This window comes from Xiphophorus maculatus, chromosome 4, assembly GCF_002775205.1.
Source record: "Xiphophorus maculatus strain JP 163 A chromosome 4, X_maculatus-5.0-male, whole genome shotgun sequence".
Classification (NCBI taxonomy): domain Eukaryota; kingdom Metazoa; phylum Chordata; class Actinopteri; order Cyprinodontiformes; family Poeciliidae; genus Xiphophorus; species Xiphophorus maculatus.
The window spans coordinates 2,413,937-2,434,577 of NC_036446.1; the positions used below are offsets into that span (position 1 = coordinate 2,413,937).

The 20,641-nt window shown below is 40.8% G+C and overlaps 2 protein-coding genes across 3 annotated transcripts in view; both read right to left on the reverse strand.

Moving 5' to 3' along the window:
• Positions 1-3,991: 3,991 nt before the first annotated feature.
• LOC102226842 (alpha-2Db adrenergic receptor-like) lies at positions 3,992-10,113 on the reverse strand. The gene is made up of 2 exons (XM_005808124.2): positions 9,810-10,113; positions 3,992-5,203 (listed from the first exon to the last, which is right to left on the reverse strand). The coding sequence occupies exons 1-2, from the start codon at positions 10,089-10,091 to the stop codon at positions 4,076-4,078; spliced, it is 1,410 nt and encodes a 469-aa protein (XP_005808181.1). The 5' UTR covers positions 10,092-10,113; the 3' UTR covers positions 3,992-4,075.
• Positions 10,114-13,576: 3,463 nt separating this feature from the next.
• The window catches only part of LOC106699890 (zinc finger protein 3-like), a 30,746-nt gene continuing 23,681 nt past the window's right edge, over positions 13,577-20,641 (reverse strand). The window contains exons 10-11 of one of the 2 annotated variants that reach the window (XR_002752654.1): positions 14,526-14,650; positions 13,577-14,454 (exon numbers count right to left, since the gene is read on the reverse strand). The gene's annotated coding sequence lies outside the window, so the exon portion shown is untranslated. Of the gene's footprint in view, positions 14,651-20,641 lie in introns of both variants that reach the window. The other variant, XM_023332652.1, reaches the window with a different exon arrangement.

Below are 20,641 nucleotides of genomic sequence, written 5' to 3' on the forward strand. Positions count from 1 at the left end.
TGCAGGCGGCGAGGCGTTCAGGTTGCATCCAGTGCTTTTATCTCAGTTCAGTTTAATATCATTTTTAATTTCTTCTGTTTAGTCAATTTTTTAAAACCATACACTTTCACAAAATCTACTGAATAATTAATATTCAAGCTTTCTCTGTGCAGACAGTAGGAAGGTTCTCTCCTCCAGTAATTATTTTAGTTTCACTCACAGCAGAAAGTAATTAAAGGTTTTTCCTACAATCTTTATCAGATTACATGAAGTCTGTGATAAATTCAACTCTTTGTCCTCCAGTTTAACTCAACTTTATATCAGATTGCTCAGAGCAAGTCCAAAGACAGCTGATCAGGACTGTCCAGACTTATTTAGGTCCAAACCAAATATTTAGTTAGGTTGTTAACTAAATATTTAATTTGAAGCTAAATATTTAGCTTCAAACTAACTAAATAAGTCAACTGGTGAAAATACACTAAATAAAGTAAACTAAATATGTAGCTTCAGACTAAATATTTAGTTAGGCTGAAGTTTAATTAGTTAGCTTGCTAACTAAATTTTTAGTTTTAAACTGTAACATTTATAATTGAATGAAGAACATGGTGAAAAATGAACCCTATTTTGTTCAGTTTAAATTACCCAAATTATTACTGTTAAATTTTGACTGCGTGACTTTTCCAGCATAAGTTTGTGTTGTGAAATTTTTTTTGAATGGAGAGGAAAATGCAGAAGGAACAACTGAATTATCTTGGCTAACAGATGAGCGATTCTTTGATGGATGGATGGATGGATGGATGGATGGATGGATGGATGTGGGGCGGGTCACATTGTTTTTCTGCTGCCTGATGGAAGCTAAACACACGTCTGACCTCAGCGCTGCATCATAAAGTCTGAGCTGCCATTTTGAAGAGGATATACGACCAAACAGGCTGATTGGAGTCACTAATGCACTGATGGGTCGCGACCTTTTAACGCTGCATGGGGCGTCAGACTCGTTTTCATTTAGACCCACACTGAGATCATCAGTGTTCTTAAAGGGCCGGTTATTTCAGAATGTATCCATAAAACACATTCATTAATTCACTGTAAACACAACTGGAGTTTATAATGAATTATTAGGGCCTTACAAAGAAAAAACAATACAATTAAGAGAATGAACACATATGAGAATAAAGTTATAATAATCAGAATAAAATTATAACAATGCAAGAATAAAGCTACGACTTTATTCTCATAATTTTATTTTTCAAAAATTTCAGAGTTCGAGAAGTCAAAAATTTGCAAGAAAAAACTTTTGGAAAAGATTTTGAGATTAATCCCAGAAATTTGCTACAAAAAATGCAGAACTGTCTGAATATTATATGTTGAAAATTTTTGACATTTGAAACTCAGAAATTTCTTCATCTTTCAGTAAATTTGTGAGATTAACCAAAAAATTTCAGGGTTTTTTCTCACATATTTTTGACTTCTTTAACTCAGGAGTTTCTTTATAGAAAATTTCTTGTTTTTTTTTGCAAATTTATGATTGTTGAAGCTTAGAATTTATCTTGTTTTTCCTAGTAAATTTCTGAGGTTAATCTAAAAAGGTGTCTGTAAGGATATTTTCACTCTAGAAGATCAGAATTTTCTTTGATTCTACTAGTAAAATTGGGGAATTAATGTAAGACTTTAGATTTATTTATTTTTTCCTCTGAAGAGTTTTTGCGGTTTGAGATTAATCTAAAAATGCATCCGTTTTTTTTTTTTGGTGGAAATATACTCTTTGTTTCTCTCAGTCTTACTCTTCTTATACTTTCTGTGTTTTTTTTCTAAACTGTACATCTGATATTTATGCCTCATGATTTAAACCTGAATAACTTCTGGCGTTCCCTCATATTCCAGCTCGTACTCCAACATCTGAGCGGTAAATTATTCGGTTTGCAGCGGCTGCCTGGCGCTGGTCCAGCCGCCGCTGTGAAGAATTGCATCAGTGGGAGGACAGAGCCCCGGGCCGGGCTGCCTGGTTCCACCTGGCAGCAGAAGAGTCGTGGTTCTCCTCGTTGTGGTCTTTCAACCTGATGAGCTGCCAGCTTTGGAAAACATTTGCCCTCCTGCTGAGACACCAGAGCCTCCATGGCTGAAAACGTCTCCATTTAAAACTCACTGTTAGAAAATAAAAGACCAGAAATGATTTTCCTGTTTATTTAATGGGTTAATTGGTTAAAACAGTCAGAAAATATCAAAGAGGAAAGAATTAAAATATTAAAAAACTTTATATTTATTATTTTATTAACTGGCTGCACAGTGGCACAGTTGGTAGCACTGTTGCCTTGCAGCAAGAAGGTCCTGGGTTCGATTCCTGGCCAGGGTCTTTCTGCATGGAGTTTGCATGTTCTCCCTGTGCATGCGTGGGTTCTCTCCGGGTACTCCGGCTTCCTCCCACAGTCCAAAAACATGACTGTTAGGTTTATTGGTTTCTCTAAATTCTCCCTAGGTGTGAGTGTGTGTGTGCATGGTTGTTTGTCCTGTATGTCTCTGTGTTGCCCTGCGACAGACTGGCAACCTGTCCAGGGTGTACCCCGCCTCTCGCCCGGAACGTAGCTGGAGAGGCACCAGCAACCCTCCCGACCCCATTAGGGACAAGGGTGAACAGAAATGGATGGATTTTATTAACTGTTCTGACGATAAGGTAATGAAAGAGAAATTTTAGAAGTCGTTTTAAATGTTTGTGAGCTGAACTAGAAGGAAAACCTCCAACAGAAAATGCTTCTAATCAGATTTATATTCCGCTGATGCGCTAATAGCAGAGCTAATATCCTGTTTAATGCTTTTGTTTTGAAAGATTTGATGTTTTTGCAGTGTAAAATAGTCTTGATCATATATTGTCCCAGTTCCTTCTGAGTAATAACATGCAATCTTAAAAAATATGGAAAGTTTCAATTAAATAACACTTTAAAAATGAAGTAGAATCCAAAGTAAAGAGGGAGGCACAGTTATTTGTTAAACTTGGCGGTGCTTAGCAACTAGTATATATTTATATTTATCGCTGTCTGTGCAGCTGCAGACTCTTAAAATCTGTTTTAAAAGATCCAAACTCTGGGATCTGTGAACTACCTGATGTGTTTGTGTGTGAACCGATGAACCAATCCGCCGTTTGCTCCCACCTACGTTTCTCTCCAGTGATGCAAACTTTGAGTCATGCGGCTCGGCTTGTTTCATCCTTCAGAAGATAATTATCTCCTGCTTCATTGTATTCACCCAGACCCTCTTTGGGTTTTTTTGTCTTTTCTCGCTGTAACTTTCCATTTTTTTACAGCAGCTGAGCCCGTCTGTTCGCTGCGCATGAATTTTTAATGTTTTTGCCCTCCAGCTGGCAGTGTCCACAGAACATTGTTTCAGCGCGAAAAACCAGAAACTTTCATTGTGGCAGCTCCTCTGGATGAAAGTTTGAGCTGCTGCTCGTGTGTAATCACTTTCAGAAAGTGTTGGTGATTTTATTCACAGAGCCGTATATTTGATCTCCTTGTGTTTTCTCCCTGGATTGAGTCAATATATGGATTACAGATCAGGCTGCAGACATCCAGATAATCTGCTGGGATGGAGTTTACGCCCTGCAGCCGACTCCGTCTGATTACTATTCAGCTTCACAATTCACCAAAAAACACAGGAATGATGCTACATCAGGAAAACAAGAGCTGAAACACCTTTGACTCCGTTACCTTCCTCTGGTAGATTAGATTAGATTAGATTAATAGGTAGATGAATGATGGAGTTACTATAGGTAGATGGATGAATCAGATGAATCGGATGGATGGATGGATGACAGACGGATGGATGGATGGACGATGGATGAATGGAGGGAGGGATGGATGGATAGTTGGATGGATGGATGGAAAACAGATGATGGATGGAGCGATGGATGAAGGACATTAGGATTAAACTTTCGACGGATTCAGGCCTAAAAACTCTGAAATCCCAAACTTTGCCAAACATTTCAAGGAACCCTGGAATAAGGAAGCAGCAGCCAGCCGTGTGACAAGCCCTTTAATGTCGCTTTGATAGCACAGTGCAGAACAGGAACCGAAGCTGTGCACGGATGCACGCGCTCAGACGCTCATGTCCTTTTATGGGTGTGGAACAGGATCTTCTTGAAGGCCCTGCGGAAGTCCCGGTTGAAGATGGTGTAGATGATGGGGTTCAGGCAGCTGTTGCAGTATCCGATCCAGAAGAACAGGTCGAAGAGCGTTTCCGGGATGGTGCAGTTCTCTCGGCAGATCGCGTGCAGACTGTAGGTGAAGAAGAACGGGAACCAGCACAGCACAAAGACGCCCATCACCACCGCCAGGACAAAGGTGAACCGCTTCTCCCTCATCTGCGCCACCTTGTTCTTGGACAGCGACATCTGCCTGCTGCGGATGGGCAGCGGCGACGGCAGCAGGAAGTTCTGGGAGCACTGGTCGGACGAGGCCCAGGAGATGGAGGCGCAGGACGGTAGCGGCGGGGGCAGTTTGAGTCTGTTTGGCGTACCGTCTACATCGTCTGTTTTCACTCTTCCACCGACTCTCCGGGGGAACCTCAGGGATGATGAAAAGGACTCCTTTACTTCTGGGTCCGGGTTCCTCTCCTCCAAGTCGATATCGTCCAGCTCTTGTCTTCTGTGGCTGCTGCTGTTGCTGTCGATGTTGAAAGAGCTGCGTCGGTGTCCAGGTTGGGGACTCTCCAGTTCATACTGGGCCTTGCCCTTCCTTTGGCAGGTACCGCCACCGCCCACGAAGCAGGTCTCGGACTGCGACGGCTGCCTCTCCATCACGTTCTTTGCCACAAACACGGTGGAGGCCCTCTGCTTGGCCACACGGTAGATCTTACAGTAGACGAGGATCATGATGACACCGGGGGCGAAGAAGGACACCATGCAGGAGGAGAGGATGTACCACGTCTGGTTGTTGATGAGGCACTCCTGCCGGCTCACCTCGCTCCTGTCTTCCCCCTCTAAATCGCTGTCTTTCTGCGACATTAGGAGCGGCGGCGAGGAGATCACGATGGATATGAGCCACACGATGCTGATCATCACTTTGATCCGCTTGGGGGTCCGCTTGCGGTTGTAGCTGACGGCTTTGGTGACAGACCAGTAGCGGTCGAGGCTGATGGCGCAAAGGTGGACGATGGAAGAGGTGCAGAAGAGGACGTCCAGAGCCAGGTAAAAGGAGCACCAGGTGGAGCCAAAGTACCAGTACCCCATGACCTAAAAAAGGACAAGAAAGCAGTCAGAGTGGAACTTGTGTGGATTTTTAATGAAATTTAGAGAAACGTTGCAGTGATCTGATTGCATAAGTGTTCACACACTTCAGTTTCAGGATCATCTTTGGTAGATCTTGACATCTTGACTTTGTAATATTCCTCTGCCTTGCTGGCCTAGTCATTGCCTTCCAATGCAATTTCGCTCGATGTTAATCTCTATTCAGTGATCTATCTGGGATTTCTCCCACTTATCGGGTCAGTCAGCGAACATAAGGAGAAGTTGTGAACAATGATGCAAATTTTCTGCAATGCTCTGCTGGTGCCACAGTAAATGCACAGCCATTGTCAATGAAAGCATTTACACAGAAGCGATTCTGTTTTCACCGAACGCGTGTGGAGTCACACCGGTCCAACAGGAAACCGCAACAACATTCATATCCTCAAAGTATTCCAACAAGACACACTATATTTGTTCGAAGTACGACCGATATTAATGAAAATATGGGCGTATTTATGCTTTCAGCACATATTTGTTATGGATTTAATTCTGAAACCTATTAAATCAGGTTTCTGTTAGAGTCACAGCGGGAGCGCCAGTCATGGCAGATGAAGTGGGAGAGCAACAGAGGGAAAATATTAATATCTTCAAAACGTCAGTTAAACCGGAACATTTGGTCGGTTAAAACTGTAATACAGGTGATGATCAGTTCCCAGAACCTGACATTAATGTTTTCAGTTAAATTAGCATAACAGGCTAAATATCATGTGATTGATTTACACCAGCAAACCGCTCCTCTGATCCATCAGCTGCACAACCGACTCACTATGTGAAATCAATCTGGAGATAAACTAAAGATGATTCTATTAATCATTTCATAAATAATTTAGCTACAAAGTGACCCAGGCATTACTGCAGTGAAACCAATTATAGGTCCTCTTAATGTTTAAGATGCAAGCTGTAACTAAATGCTATTCTAAAACATTTTCCTGGGTGTTTTGTTGAAATATTTCATTCAAATATTTTTTTTTCTATAAAATTGGACTCAGTTTAGCTCTAAATGTTACACATGTTGTTGTTTTTGGTTTCAGTATCTTTGCAATCTGTGTTTTTTTCTTCCATTTCCGCTCTCGCTCTTTAAACAATGAGTCGCCTCATTATAATTCCGTCAGTCCATCAACTGGAAAACACTTAATTATAAGATGATTAACAAAGAAGACAAAAAAACCCCAAGAATAATCCAGACAACGAAGCCGACTGTTTTATGAAAAAACCTCAACAATAAAGCTGTTAGCTGCTCCCTGCAGAGACGCTGAAACACAACCGAGGCGTGTGGGAATAAGGGTCAGGCTCCGATTGATCGCAATTATTACGGGCCGGTGAAAAGCAGCCGGCTGACACTGATGGGATGGAGTGGGGGATAAGCAACACCAGCTTCACATAGAGAGAAAAAGGCTCACAAACAGATTCAAATATAATAAAAATATGAATATTTTCAACATGTTTGAGCCCAGTAGGTGAAAAAACTGACCAGAATTTACTCAGATTCCTAGGTTGGCCTAATGTATTTGGGCACATTTCCACTAATGCGCTAATAGCTTAGCGTTTTATCGCTTCAGCTAACTTTGAAAACGTTCAGCGAACTTAGCGTCCCCCTAAAATAATGCCTCAAAATAAATTCCAAAACTCTAATTTACTTTGCTGATTTGTAAACTTTCATCTGTGTTGAAGTTTCATTTATCAACTGTGAAGAATTCTTCAATAGTTAAGATGTTTATATTTCTGCTCTTATTTTGAAAGGGTGCTGTGTTTACGTTCCGTTTCCTCTCCTCACATTCTCTTTATTCTCCCAGAAAATGTTATTTAAATCTAGAAACATACAGGAATGGTTTAAGGATTTAAAGTTAATTTGAATGGTTCTATATATATATATAACTGAAAATAATAAAAAAGTAATTTTAAATTCTTTTGATGAAACTTGGTAGAAGTTAGCAACATGGTGTTTAGCATATTTAGCTTTCACTAAATGCTGCATTAGCAGAACTAACATTTATAATTAATGCTTTAGGATTACCTCAACTAACCTTTTAGTTAGCTGTGCCCATCTCTGCCAACTAAATATTTCCTTTATAATTTATATTAATGATTTATAATATTATTGATATTAATGAATTATAAATAGACTTTTCTAGATCAAAACAGTTATTTATTTTAGCTGGTAGCACAGAAGCTTCCTTGTCCTGTGATAACAGTCATGATTAAGGTTGCAGAGAGTCTCAAAGGGGTCAAAGGTCATCAGGTTGCCAGTCCAATACGACCAGTGAGACGATCATGAGTTGGACCTAAGGGTAATTTGTGGTTGCGAATGAACTAACAAGTTTGCTTTTGAGCTTTGGGAGGAAGTCAAAGTTACTGGAGAAAACCAAGTTTTAGTGTTTTTATGATTTATCATTAAATATGGGCTTATCTGTCTAAAATGTTGTGCCTCAACAAATACTGGTGAGTATTCAGAGGAAGGTTAGGAAACAGGACAGAACAGGCTATTTCTGTCTTCATAGCGGTATTTCCATGTATTTCTTTATCTCTCCAAAACTCCAGGGAGACTCTTAAGCTTCATACATATGCCATCATGTTTTATTCATCAAAATGTGCTTCTTCTGCCCCCTCCCTCATCGATGCACAACCCCATCCACATTCCCCCGGAGCGTCTCCGGCAGCAGAAACTCATGCATGATGAAAACATCCTCCACCTGCTTCCAGGAGAGGCAATGAATACGTACTGCTTCTACTTAACTTATTTTATTCTCGCTGTTTCATGTTCAATTGTTGTCGGATTTTTGTGATTCTCCGTTTTCAGTCGTTTATATTTTCAATTTGGAATCAATTCTTCAAGCAAACGCAGGATAAATTCATGTAAAATAGAACTGCAAAAGATTACAGAGTTGAGTTTACAAACAATATACTCAGCTAGCTAACGGCTAAATATTGAGTTTGGGAGCAAAATGTTTAGTTCTAAGCTAAATATTTAGTTAGCTCTGCTAGCTAAATATTAAGAGTAAGTATTTATTTGACGAGCAAATATGTATAACTCCAAACTAAATATTTTCTTAAGAAGCTAAACATTTAGAGTAGCTCTAAGTATTTAGTTAGCTCTGAGCTAATTAAATACTTAAAATAAACATTTATTTAGGAAGTAAAGTATTTAGCTCCAAATTAAATAGTAAATATTTAGCTAGCCCAGAGCTAACTAAATATAAAGTTTACAAACAAAATATTTAACTAACAAGAGCGTAATATTTAGTTTGGAAGCTAAACTTTTAGCTTGCTGACAAAATATTTACTCTGAAACTGTGGCATTTATAAATGAATAACATGGTGGAAATATGACTTTAAAAAATTAACCCCCTTTTCTTTCTCCCAGCTTTACAAAAGGCATCAAACATAAATAATCATTGTCATCATCAGAGGCATCATGGAAAATAAATTCCCTTTCCTCTTTTTTTCATCCCTTTTCTTTCTTGATGCTTTGTGGTGAAAATTGCAGCTACCACAAACTGCAGCCACTAAATGTTTATATATTTAATGCTTCAATAATCGATCGTGTAGGTCTGATGCTCATAACTGATGGAACCACTACTGCCCTCTGTTGGTCGGTCTGAGCACTGCAGCTCCTTCCAGAATGAGAACCTTCACACGCCCGTCGCTGATCTGCATGAAGCCGCCAAACTGCGTTCAAATCAGGTCGATCCCTCCGGGCACCAGACTGTTTCTGGCAGGGAGCGTGTTTCTTCCCCCACAGGGAAATCCAGAGTTCTCCAAACAGCTTCTGAACCTGTTACTTTTGCTGCTTCTGTTGTGCAGATTTCATGTTTTGAAAGCAGCAGAGATGTCTGTTTCTGAATTACCAGGTCAAAAAGAAATGAAAAAGAATTTTATGCAGAAATCAGAAATCTACCCGATAGTCCAGTAGACTCTGTTCAAACTGGGATCAAAACTGAAACATCTGCTCCATCTCCAGCTGCTCTGGTTCTTTCTCACCTCACTGAGTCAAACCAACCAAACCCTTTGAGCAACCTGTTCCCCTCCTCGCCTGTGGGGGCGCTGCACCAAGATCCACTGAAGGAAACAACACTAAAACCTCTGAAGAAGACACTGAACGCAACTTCCTTCATGAAATGCAGACAAAAGTGGAGTAGGATCGGATTTTAGGATTTCTCTTTTGCCTTTGACTAAAGACCACAAATCATTTCTCTCGCTAGCACTAAGCCAGGACGTTTGTTCTGGTTGTATTTACCCAGAATGCCCTGTGCTGTAGTTCACTTCCTTCTTTTGAATCGGTCTCTGGTCTGCTTGGCGTTTACATGTGAATCCGCACCGAGCCAGAGTTCACTTCAGCCGAACCCAGACAGGTTCGTACAGTTTGATTACACATTGACACAAGCGAAGCTATGTTTTACTTTCTTCTACTGAAAGTTTCCTGGAAGAAAACAAGCTCTGAAACGGAAACGTTCGCATTTTTAAATGTAAAAAAATGAAAACCATCCTTCCCCATAAAACACATTCATAGGTTTATTGTTATATTTTCAATTTAAAGCCTTAGTAAGCCCGTCACCTCATTGGCCAGCGAGAAGGGGATGACCAGCGTGGCCACCAAGATGTCCGCCGACGCCAGCGACACCAGGAAGAGGTTCTGCGGGGCCCTCAGGGCTCGACTGGTGAACACGGCCACCACCACCAGAACGTTCCCCACCACCGTCCCCAGGATGATGACCGCCACCACCAGCACGATGCACACCGACGCCGCCTGCGAGTGAGGAGGAAGAGGAGGCGACTTCGCCAGGGAGGAGGACGACGTCTGGTTGACGGACGAGTTCGAGTCGTCTGCGAAGTCCATCCTTCAGCCTCCAGTTCATTTGACAGAGAAAAAAATTAAAGATTCTGACAGAAAAGGAAATAAAAACCAAAATCCTGCAGGTTTTGGTGGCGCCTCATCGGTGGCGGTCGAAATGCGGCTGCTTGATGCCAATCTTCAGGTCGAGCATCATCAAACTCTTTTTAAAAACTGTCACATCCATGGAAGCTGACAGAAACGGTGGCCCAGTTATTTCCAACGAGAAGCAAAAAGAAGCAGAGCATGCGTCCGCAAGCTGGAGCCGCAAGGACAGGAACCGTCATGCTGCTGCAGCTGCTGAGGAAAATCAACACAACTGGAGAAAAGTGGATCAGAAATGACTGAAAATGTGATTTAAAAAGAAGAAGAAGAAGAAGAAGAGGTCCCCACTTTGGTTGTTGCAGAGCGAAGTGACTCTGCTGCTGCTGCACTGATTCTGTTCTGCCGGAGGAAGAGGAGGAGGAGGAGGAGGAGAGACTAACAGGAGAGATGAAAGGAAAGAGCGAGGGATCCGTGAAGAGGAGCTCGAGAGAGCAGCAGATCTTTGAAGGAGAAAACGAGAGGGATTTGAGAGAGGAGGAAGAGGAGGAAGAGGAGTGGGAGGACGGAAATGATGAGAGGATTGGAATTTGGGGAAAGAGAAAGGATGAGATGGACGGATGAATGAAAACAAAAGAATGAAATTCAGAGAACAGGAGGATGAGAGAAATAAATCACTTTGACTTTCGATTTGATCCTCAATCAATTTATCTAACCGAGGTGAGTGCACTGCAAAAACACAAAATCTTACAAAGTTTCTACCTCAAATATCTTATTATGCTTTAAATAGGACAAAACTAACTTACAGTTATAAATACAGATCAAAATTAACTGCAGGCTTTAGCAGTTTTTCAGTGTTTTAATGGCATAATTGTGTTTAATTCACTGGTAATATATTTCCATTAGGTTGAAAAGATGCTTTGCAACAAATTTCCTGTAGTAGACATTTTTCAAAATGTTATGTAATGTTTGTGACTCAAAGTTTTAGATTTTAGCTGGACTGAAGGCAAAATCGGGTCCTGATTGTCAGGATTGTTGTTCCACACTGCAAAAACACAAAACCATACCAAGTATTTTTATCTAGTTCCTACTACAAACATCATAGTGCACTTGAAATGAGAAAACAACTTACAAGTAACTTTTCAGCAACATATAGGAGCTTCTTTTAAGTAAATAATTTCTTAGTATCAATGATTGTTCAGATTATTTTACTTATAACAAGGGAAAAATGTTTTAAGTGAAATAATCTGCCCATCTAACTGGCACCTTTTCATCAATATTAAGGATTTATTTACTTTAACTTCCATATCTTCCTGAAACGTTACATGTAAGTTATGTTTTCTCATTTCAGGTGTACTAAGAGATTTCCACTAGAAACTGGACCAAACGTACTTTATTTGGTTTTGTGTTTTTTCAGTGTGTATTTGTATTTAATCTCTCTCTGCTGCTCTTAATTCAGCCAGCAGGCGGCCAGCGCTCACACGTCCTCAGATCGGTTTCTCCTGGATCTGAAGGCCAACCGCCACCGTTGCAACCGGGCTTCGGGTTCCAGGTGGACGACTCCACGAATCGGCACCAAAGAGCCGCAGGTCTCTGGGAATTACGGCTCCCGCTGCTGGAAGGTTAATCTGGTATTCCCAAAGGAAATGGAGGAATTTAAATGAATGAACACGAAGTGGCATCAATGTGTACTAATGAGTTTGGGGAAAATTTTCCATCCATGCAGGCAATTTATGCTGGGATTTCTTTGTTCCAACAGGACTTCTCGTCGGAGCGGACAGATACGGAGTACCACAAGGTTCAACACCAGGACCGCTCCTATTTAGCATCTATATACTCCTGATAGCTCAGATTACCAGAAAAGAAGGATTAATTACAATAACAACGCAGGTGATACGCAGCTCTACATTACAGGGTCACCCATAAATAGATGAATGTGTGGAGTTAGAAAAAAAAAAGTTAGACTAAAAGTGTAAATACGGTAACGTGAGACGGACAGATGTGGAAACAATAAACTCCCCTGGAGGCCGTCTGCTCCAGTTTCCATCAAAACTCAGTAAAATCCTTAGAAAGAGGCGTATTTTTAGCTCCAGCATGCTGTTCAGTACTGACCCGCCTCTCGTCTCTGTGTAAAACAGAAGAGGCTGTTTTTCCAGCTGCAGACTTTTTTCAGATCTGTGTGTTTTGGAGAGGCGTGTCTCACTCATCTGCTCCTAATCGCCTCTGGACGACGCGCAGGAATATGATCGATCTCGCTTCAAAACACACACTCGCCGTCATGAATAATTTATCCCAGGTTTTTGATGTTCTAATGAGATTTGTTTAGCATTTTCAGTTTTTTTCTTTTGTGCAGTGTGTTTACTGTTGCTGAATGACACGACGCTCTGATTTATTACCCATAATTGCCTCGTTAAGGTGAACCTGTGAGCAAGTTATTGCCTACTTACGACTGAGGCATTGGTTTGGAGGTGTTTATTTAGACGGTTGATCAATTCTAATCAAATTCATGTTCCTATTTTTGCTCTTTTTTCTTCCTTTTGTTGCTGAAAAACTGTCATCATCGGAGCTTGAATGTCCTAAAATACACCTAATAGCAATCTGGATCATTTTTAGAGCAAAACGTTGGGAATTGAGAAGGTTTTTGTTTGTGTCAAACGGCAAACAAACCTGAGTCTGGATTTTCAGTTTTTCTTCATGCTTGTATTATTAACTGTGCAGAAAAGTGGATATTCTCAGAGAATCTGATATTGGAGGATGGGGCCCCGGGGTGCCGATGAATCAGACCGTCTAAGGAGAAAGAAAAGAAGTGATGCAACTTTTTCTGCAGCCTGTGAAGCCCAAAGGACTCAGGAAACGTAGAAAGTTCCCTGCGAACATTTGGAGTTGCTGGACTTTTTATATGCAGTGGTAAATAATAAAAACGCCTCGCTATACAGTGTAGTGGCACAATGTTGTTAAAAAGCCTTGGCGCAGCATGCAGTCAAGATTCAGTACATTTACATTCCAATCAGTCAAAATTACTTTTCAAAATGATCTTCATGGATCTTAATGCAGAGAACTGGAAGGTTTTTCAACGTTTTTTTCACCCATTTTTAGTCGAGTTCCTGAACATTTCAGATGTTTTAAATCAAACTGTGGCCCCAACAATCGGAACCAAACCAAATTTTGAGATTCCTAACCTCACTGTTATAAACAGTAAACAGAAACACAAATGACGAGATTTTTAAAACAGAACAGAAATGAAACAAAGGTCCAAACGGATCTAATCTACTGAGGTGGTGGACAAACAAAATATTGTTAAAATGAGTTCAGCTTCTGTTTAACAACCTAAACTAGTGATATCCAAACTTTTCTGTTACAGGTTCTGTCATGTTCTGTGTTTTTCTGTGTATTTATTTAGAGTTTTCTGTGTCCCTGAGTCTCCGTGTTGTCCTGTCCTCCCTTTGATAACTCCCAGGTGTTTCTCATTCCCTGATTACCTCCTGTGTATTTAGTGTCACCTGTGTGTCTGTGTCTTTGTCGGGCCCTAGTCTAACGTGCTCTTAGTCCTTCGTGTGTCCATTAGTTAAACCAGCTGCTGCCGGCGTTGAGCCCTGGCTTCCGCTCAGTCGTGCTGCCTGTGTTTTTGGACTGTTTTTGACGTTTATTTATTATTAAAACAACTATCTATCGTCTCCCCTGGTTCATCTGCGTCTACCTCACCACCTACACCGTACATGACAGGGCCAAAATCTTTGAATAAAAAATATTTGTGTGCCAAAGTAAATTATTTTTAAGCATCCACAGAAAGTGAAGGTTTTAAAAGTCTCATATCTGAGTTAGCAAAACCTGCAGAAATCCCACGTATTTTGCAATATTCCTTTGTACAATTTTGTTGTGACACAGGTCTTAAATTCCATAAATAATTGTCTTAAAAAGTCTTAAAGTTGAGTTGGTGGAACCTGGTCTTAAAACATTAAAATTCTGCAATAATTTGAAGTTTATTTTGCAGAAAATGCTAAATTTATTACGACTTAATGCAAAAGAAAATTAGAATATCACCCATATTCCCTATGAATATGTAACTTCCACTACTGTCGGGCCAGATTTGTGTTTTTCCTAAATTGCACTTGGGACCACACAAAATCAGTCCAGGGGCCACAAATGGCCCCTCAGCCGCACTCTGAACACCCCTGGTGGCCTCCGGTCAGAAAGTGAAGGCATTGATGTTTACGTGTATTTCCAGCAGTGAGACTCTGAACCCAGGATGTCCTGTTGGACATATTTTCTGAAGTTGCAGTAATTCGGAGGCATGAATGAATTATTGTGTGGCGCCAGGCTGTTCCTCCTGATCGGGAGAAGAGCGGATTAGGAGCAGAAACTGCTGAGGTGAGAATTAAAGAGGCCATTTGGCTTCACCTCTGCAGGGAAGTGTTCAGCAGCGGTAATGAAACCCTCCGTCTGCGGCGAAGCATCGTGGATCGTCTGCGTCTAAATCCCCCCGAAGCTGCAGGCTGAATCCTGGTCGACCTGAAAAAGAGAACCTGCAAAACAGATGTTTATTTTATCCAGTTAACAAGCTGGAAAGATGCAGTTCGGATCCATGGTTGAGTCATTTCTCCAACTCTGATGGAGGAGGAGGGGAAGCAGGGTAACAAGTTGACAGAAGAGAGGAAGTATTAAGGAGAGAGAAACAGAAAAACAGCCATGAACGTTTCTCTGCAGCTGTCAGTTCAGAAAATGAGCGCTGAAAACGCACATATACATACGCATGTGCTCAGTATGTGCCCAGTATGTGTCCAGTATGTGCCCAGTAGGTGCGTCTGCACCTGAGGCCACATACTGGGCAGAGACTGAAACAAAAAGCAACATGTTGCTGATGTAAACGTGTGAGAATATTAAGTTTTAGCAGAGCGCAAAGACTTTTGGCTTCCAGTCATAAATGATAAATTAGACTAATTATGTTGGGAAGTTATGCTGCTGTTCAAAGCAGCATCAGGATCCAGGCTAATGCCAAACATTCAAAGCTTTTCTATGTTTTTAACAACATTTCAGGGTCGTTAACCACGAACTGTTACAGCTTTAAATGTCTGAAAATGATTAAACAGAATTGTGACTATAATGTAACCCACATTTAGTCAAGGACTTTTATTTTTGCGGGCCCACTTCCTGTGTTGCCCCAAACTCTGCTAGCTTATTTAAAGCCCCGCCTACAGTTTGAACATCCTCACCTGTTTCCACTATGACTTGCTGCTGGCGTCTTCCAAACAAACTGATCCAAATCTTTGAACCTACTGGTTTGATTGCCTGAACTGTTGGTGGTGTTACCTGGAAGGTCGGTTTGTTCCCTACTGGATCAGATCCTCATCTGGATCTGAAGATGGCGAGCTAGAAAAAGGACTATGAACTTTATGATTTTGGAATTCATTTATTCTGAGTCAATTATTTTGTCTCTCATCGTGCTGCTGTAATTGTCTGTTTTTAATTCAAATCACTTATACATATATATATATATATATATATATATATATATATATATATATATATATATATATATATATATATATATATATATTTTACTATGGTCCTCTCAAAGAGAGGACCATAATAACCTCCCTGAGCAACCCTTGGTAACCATCACTGTGACAGATGTCCAAGAAAGAGTCTCAGGTATGAAAAACTGGACAGCACCAGGGCCTGACATGATCCATGCCTACTGGCTAAAGAAACTCACTGCCCTCCATGAGCGACTGGCAGGCCAAATGAACCAGCTGCTACAAAGTGGGACTCACCCTGAATGGTTAACTGAAGGGCGGACAATCCTAATCCAGAAGGATCCATCAAAGGGTCCAGTCCCACCCAACTACCGACCAATAACCTGCCTCTCCACAACATGGAAGCGCATGTCAGGCATCATAGCGGCCAAGATAAGCAAACACATGGATAAACACATGAGCACGGCACAGAAAGGTATCGGTGTAAATAGCAGAGGAGCTAAACACCAACTCCTCATAGACCGCACAGTTGCCCGAGACTGCAAAACCCGACACACCAACCTGTGCATGGCTTGGATTGATTACAAGAAAGCCTATGACTCAATGCCGCATACTTGGATCATTGAATGCTTAGAGATGTATAACATCAACAGGACTCTGAGAGCCTTCATTGCAAACTCGATGAGGCTGTGGAAAACCACCCTTGAAGCCAACTGCAAACCACTTGCACAAGTGTCCATCAAATGTGGCATATACCAAGGAGATGCTCTGTCCCCGCTACTGTTCTGCATAGGCCTGAACCCCCTCAGCCAAATTATCAACAAGACTGGCTACGGATACCGACTCAAAAATGGGGCCAACATCAGTCACCTTCTCTACATGGATGACATCAAGCTGTATGCCAAGAGTGAGCGAGACATCGACTCACTGATCCACACCACCAGGATCTACAGCACGGACATTGGGATGTCATTCGGACTAGAGAAGTGTGGTCGGCTGATCACCAAGAGGGGGAAGGTCATCCGCACAGAAGGGGTCTCACTCCCAGAAGGAACAATAGCAGACATAGAGGACAGTTACAAGTACCTAGGTATACCACAAGCCTCGATGAGGTCGCAAGGAGAGGAGCCACAGCTAAATACCTCCAACGAATAAGGCAAGTCCTGAGAAGCCAGCTCAATGGCAAGAACAAAATCCGTGCGATAAACAGCTATGCCCTGCCAGTAATCAGATACCCTGCTGGAATAATTAGCTGGCCAAAGGAGGAGATAAAAGCCACGGATATTAAGACTAGAAAACTACTAACAATGCATGGAGGATTCCATCCCAAATCCAGTACCCTGAGACTGTACACGAGCCGCAAGGAAGGAGGCAGAGGACTAGTGAGTGTGAGAACCACAGTCCAGGACGAAACAACAAAGATCCATAAATACATCAGGGACAAAGCCTCAACAGACAATGTGCTCAGTGAATATCTCAGACAACAGGGAACAGAGGTTGAGGTGCCAGAGATACCATCATGGCAGGACAAGCCCCTACATGGGATGTACCACCAGCAAATAACCCAAGTGGCTGATATCAGTAAATCCTACCAATGGCTGGAAAAAGCTGGACTCAAGGACAGCACAGAGGCCCTCATCCTGGCCGCCCAGGAACAGGCCCTAAGCACCAGAGCAATAGAGGCCCAGATCTACCACACCAGACAAGACCCAAGGTGTAGGTTGTGCAAGGAGGCCCCTGAGACAGTCCAGCACATAACAGCAGGGTGCAAGATACTGGCAGGGAAAGCGTACATGGAACGACATAACCAAGTTGCAGGCATAGTGTACAGAAACATCTGTGCAGAATATGGACTGGAAACCCCGAGATCAAAGTGGGAAACACCCCCAAAGGTGGCGGAGAACGCCAGAGCTAAGATCCTGTGGGACTTCCAGATCCAGACAGACAAAATGGTAATGGCGAACCAACCAGACATTGTCGTAGTGGATAAACAACAGAGGAAAGCCGTTGTGGTAGATGTAGCAATACCAAGCGACTGCAACATCAGGAAAAAGGAGCACGAGAAACTAGAGAAATACCAGGGCCTCAGGGAGGAACTGGAGAGGGCCTGGAAGGTGAAGACCACAGTGGTGCCTGTGGTCATCGGGGCCCTCGGGGCAGTCACCCCCAAACTGGACCAATGGCTACAACAGATCCCAGGAACAACATCAGACATCTCAGTCCAGAAATGTGCAGTCCTTGGCACAGCCAAGATACTGCGCAGAACCCTCAAGCTCCCAGGCCTCTGGTAGAGGACCCGAGCTCAGAGGATAAGAACCACCCGCGGTGGGTGAGAAGGGAATTTTTTTTAAATATATACGTATATATATATACGTCTGTATATGCATATATGTCTGTATATATATATATATATATATATATATATATATATATATATATATATATATATATATATATATATATATATACGTATATATATATATACGTATATATATACACTCAGTTGGGTTTTTCTGATAGTAATCAACAGAAAACATGATAAATACACTCAAAGAATAGAAAAATGTTCAAAAACCTGCAGTATAAATGTGTTTAAAAGTGAAGGTAAAACCTTTAATTTTCTGAAACGTAACAGTGTTACGAACTGTGGTGCCCCTTTATGAACCCTGAATCAAATTTCCTCTGAGAAAAGGAGGATTCATCCCATTCTGACGATGTTTCTGCTGGGAAACTGAGTACGAGGCGTAAATCCTGTCATCTCTTGACTCTTTTGCACTTTTGTTCCATAAAGCTGTTACAGGTGGTTACAAATGCATAAAGTGACGGCCGCAGCCTTGTCTCTCTCACCTGCACAAACTGACCCTGCGCTTTGTGAAGAGGACGTGATTGTGTGGTTATTGGAGGAAAATAACCGAAACTCTCCAACTATTTGAGGCTCTGCAGCTTTTAGTTTGCAGCTTTAACAGCCTCCACTCCCACACAAGGCTTTCAGCTGCAGGAGGTTTTTACAGTGCAACTCTGGAGGTAAAACTTCGCTTTCTGTGCAAAGGTTCATTTTATTTAAATAAGATGTTAGATAAATATGTTAAAAACTTTGGAAGTCAAAGAAAATGTAATCAATTAACCATCAAAAATCTGTTCACTGAATTATTCTTATTATTAAATCTAAACTCCTCTGCTCGTTTGCTCATTAGATTTTAAAGCTAAGCATCAGCTGTTCAAAATTGATTTTATTCTCTTTTATCTTCAATAATTTAAGGAGGAAGAATAAGAAGGAAGACTTTGTTCAATGCTTCATACAGTATTTCCAGTATTTTATTTTAAATTTGAAAGTATTACCTTGAATAAAACATTTGTTAGTTGGTTCAGTCAGTCAAATTTTATTTGTGCTTTACATCAGATCCCACTTTATTAATAAACCTAATATCTTTATTTTGTAATTTAATTACTCTCTCAGTTGTTTTATTGGTTTGTAGAGGATAACAAACGATGATTATGTAATTTTCCTTTTACATTTATTAAATCTTTTCTTTTAAGCAATATTCCAATTGTTTTGCAACATTTTTAATATATTCAATGTGAAAGTTATGCCTAAAATTTTTGTTTAATAAACTTTTTGTTTTCAACTCCATTTATATGCAACTTCACATTATTGTAGATCCAATTAGCAGAAAATATCTTCATTGAAGGATAACTTATCATAATCAAACTGCTTTTTTCTACTGTTTACATTCGTTCATCCACATTAAAAACATTTTGACATCAGCAAACAATATAAATGCCAAAAATACTGATTACTGTAAAAATATAAATGTTTAGAAATTTGTGAAAAAAGCCCATTTTTGTTGATCACAATTAATTTGTGAAACAAATTAAATGTGTAAATCAGCCAATCAGGGTGATAATTATGATATATTTAGCATTTTATTTCCTTTTGTTGAGGTAAATCATGAGCTAATCAGACTAAAAACCTCCTGCATCGATGAAAAGCTTCTTCCTTTAGACAAACACAACAACATTGAATCTTCTGCTCTCTCTGTGCGTCAGACACCCATTAGCCGGTGAAACCTGCTTGTTTTGATCCGACACTCTCAGGCTGTCCAATGGTTTGACCTACAGCCTCGGAAAATCTACAATTTTCGGTGGTTTTTGTCAGGCTAGGTCTGCTGCTCTTTGAGTCGATGATGCAGAACCGGTTCCGTGTTTTTATTCAGCTGTTAACCTCACAGCTGGAGAACAATCGGAGATGTTACCGCTGTAAAAGCAAGGCAGTTTTGTAGAATAGCTTTTCTAGATGAGAGTTGTACTAGATTATTGCTGTTGACATACAACTTTTTCCATACATCCTTTAAAGGCTGAAATATTATTGCATGGCTGGAAAGTCTGAGACGCTTGTGATGCCAGGATGGAAAGACGGCGGCAAATGTTTCTGATCAGTCTGGGAGGGATTATGAAGGAGGGTGAAAAGGTGAACGATTGTTCACAACTGTGAGAAAAAAATCATCTTAGATCAGAGTACTTGCAAAAAACCCAAGAGCTCCATCTCAGGCACAGTTGGAAAGAGAAATTTCTACTTAAAATGCTTTTTTAAAAACAAATAAACACACAAATTTTGCATTTCCAGCTCCTTTCCTCAGGCAGACGTTTGTTTCTTTTTCCCCTGAGAGATCTTGGCGTTGTTGGCAGGATTTGACACACGTGGTGGTCGTACATGAATCGCTGCTAAAAGGCCAGATCCAAACTAGGTGAAGTGAATTATTCAACACAGAGACAAAGAAATGTCTCAACATGTACGACAGCTGCCAGTTTTCACAGTGAATGTCCCAGAAAATTCACCAAGTTCAGAGTTTAGATTGATAAGACGAATGATGATACAGTAGAAATACAACAAACAGGATTAAATATTCCTGCTGAATCAAAATGTAAGACCTGCGATTAGCGTTTTAAACTTAGATTTTTTAAAACAAATTTAAACATTTTTATGCCTTAATTTTAGACACATGAATTTAAGATTTTTTAAGGACCCTATTTACTAATCAA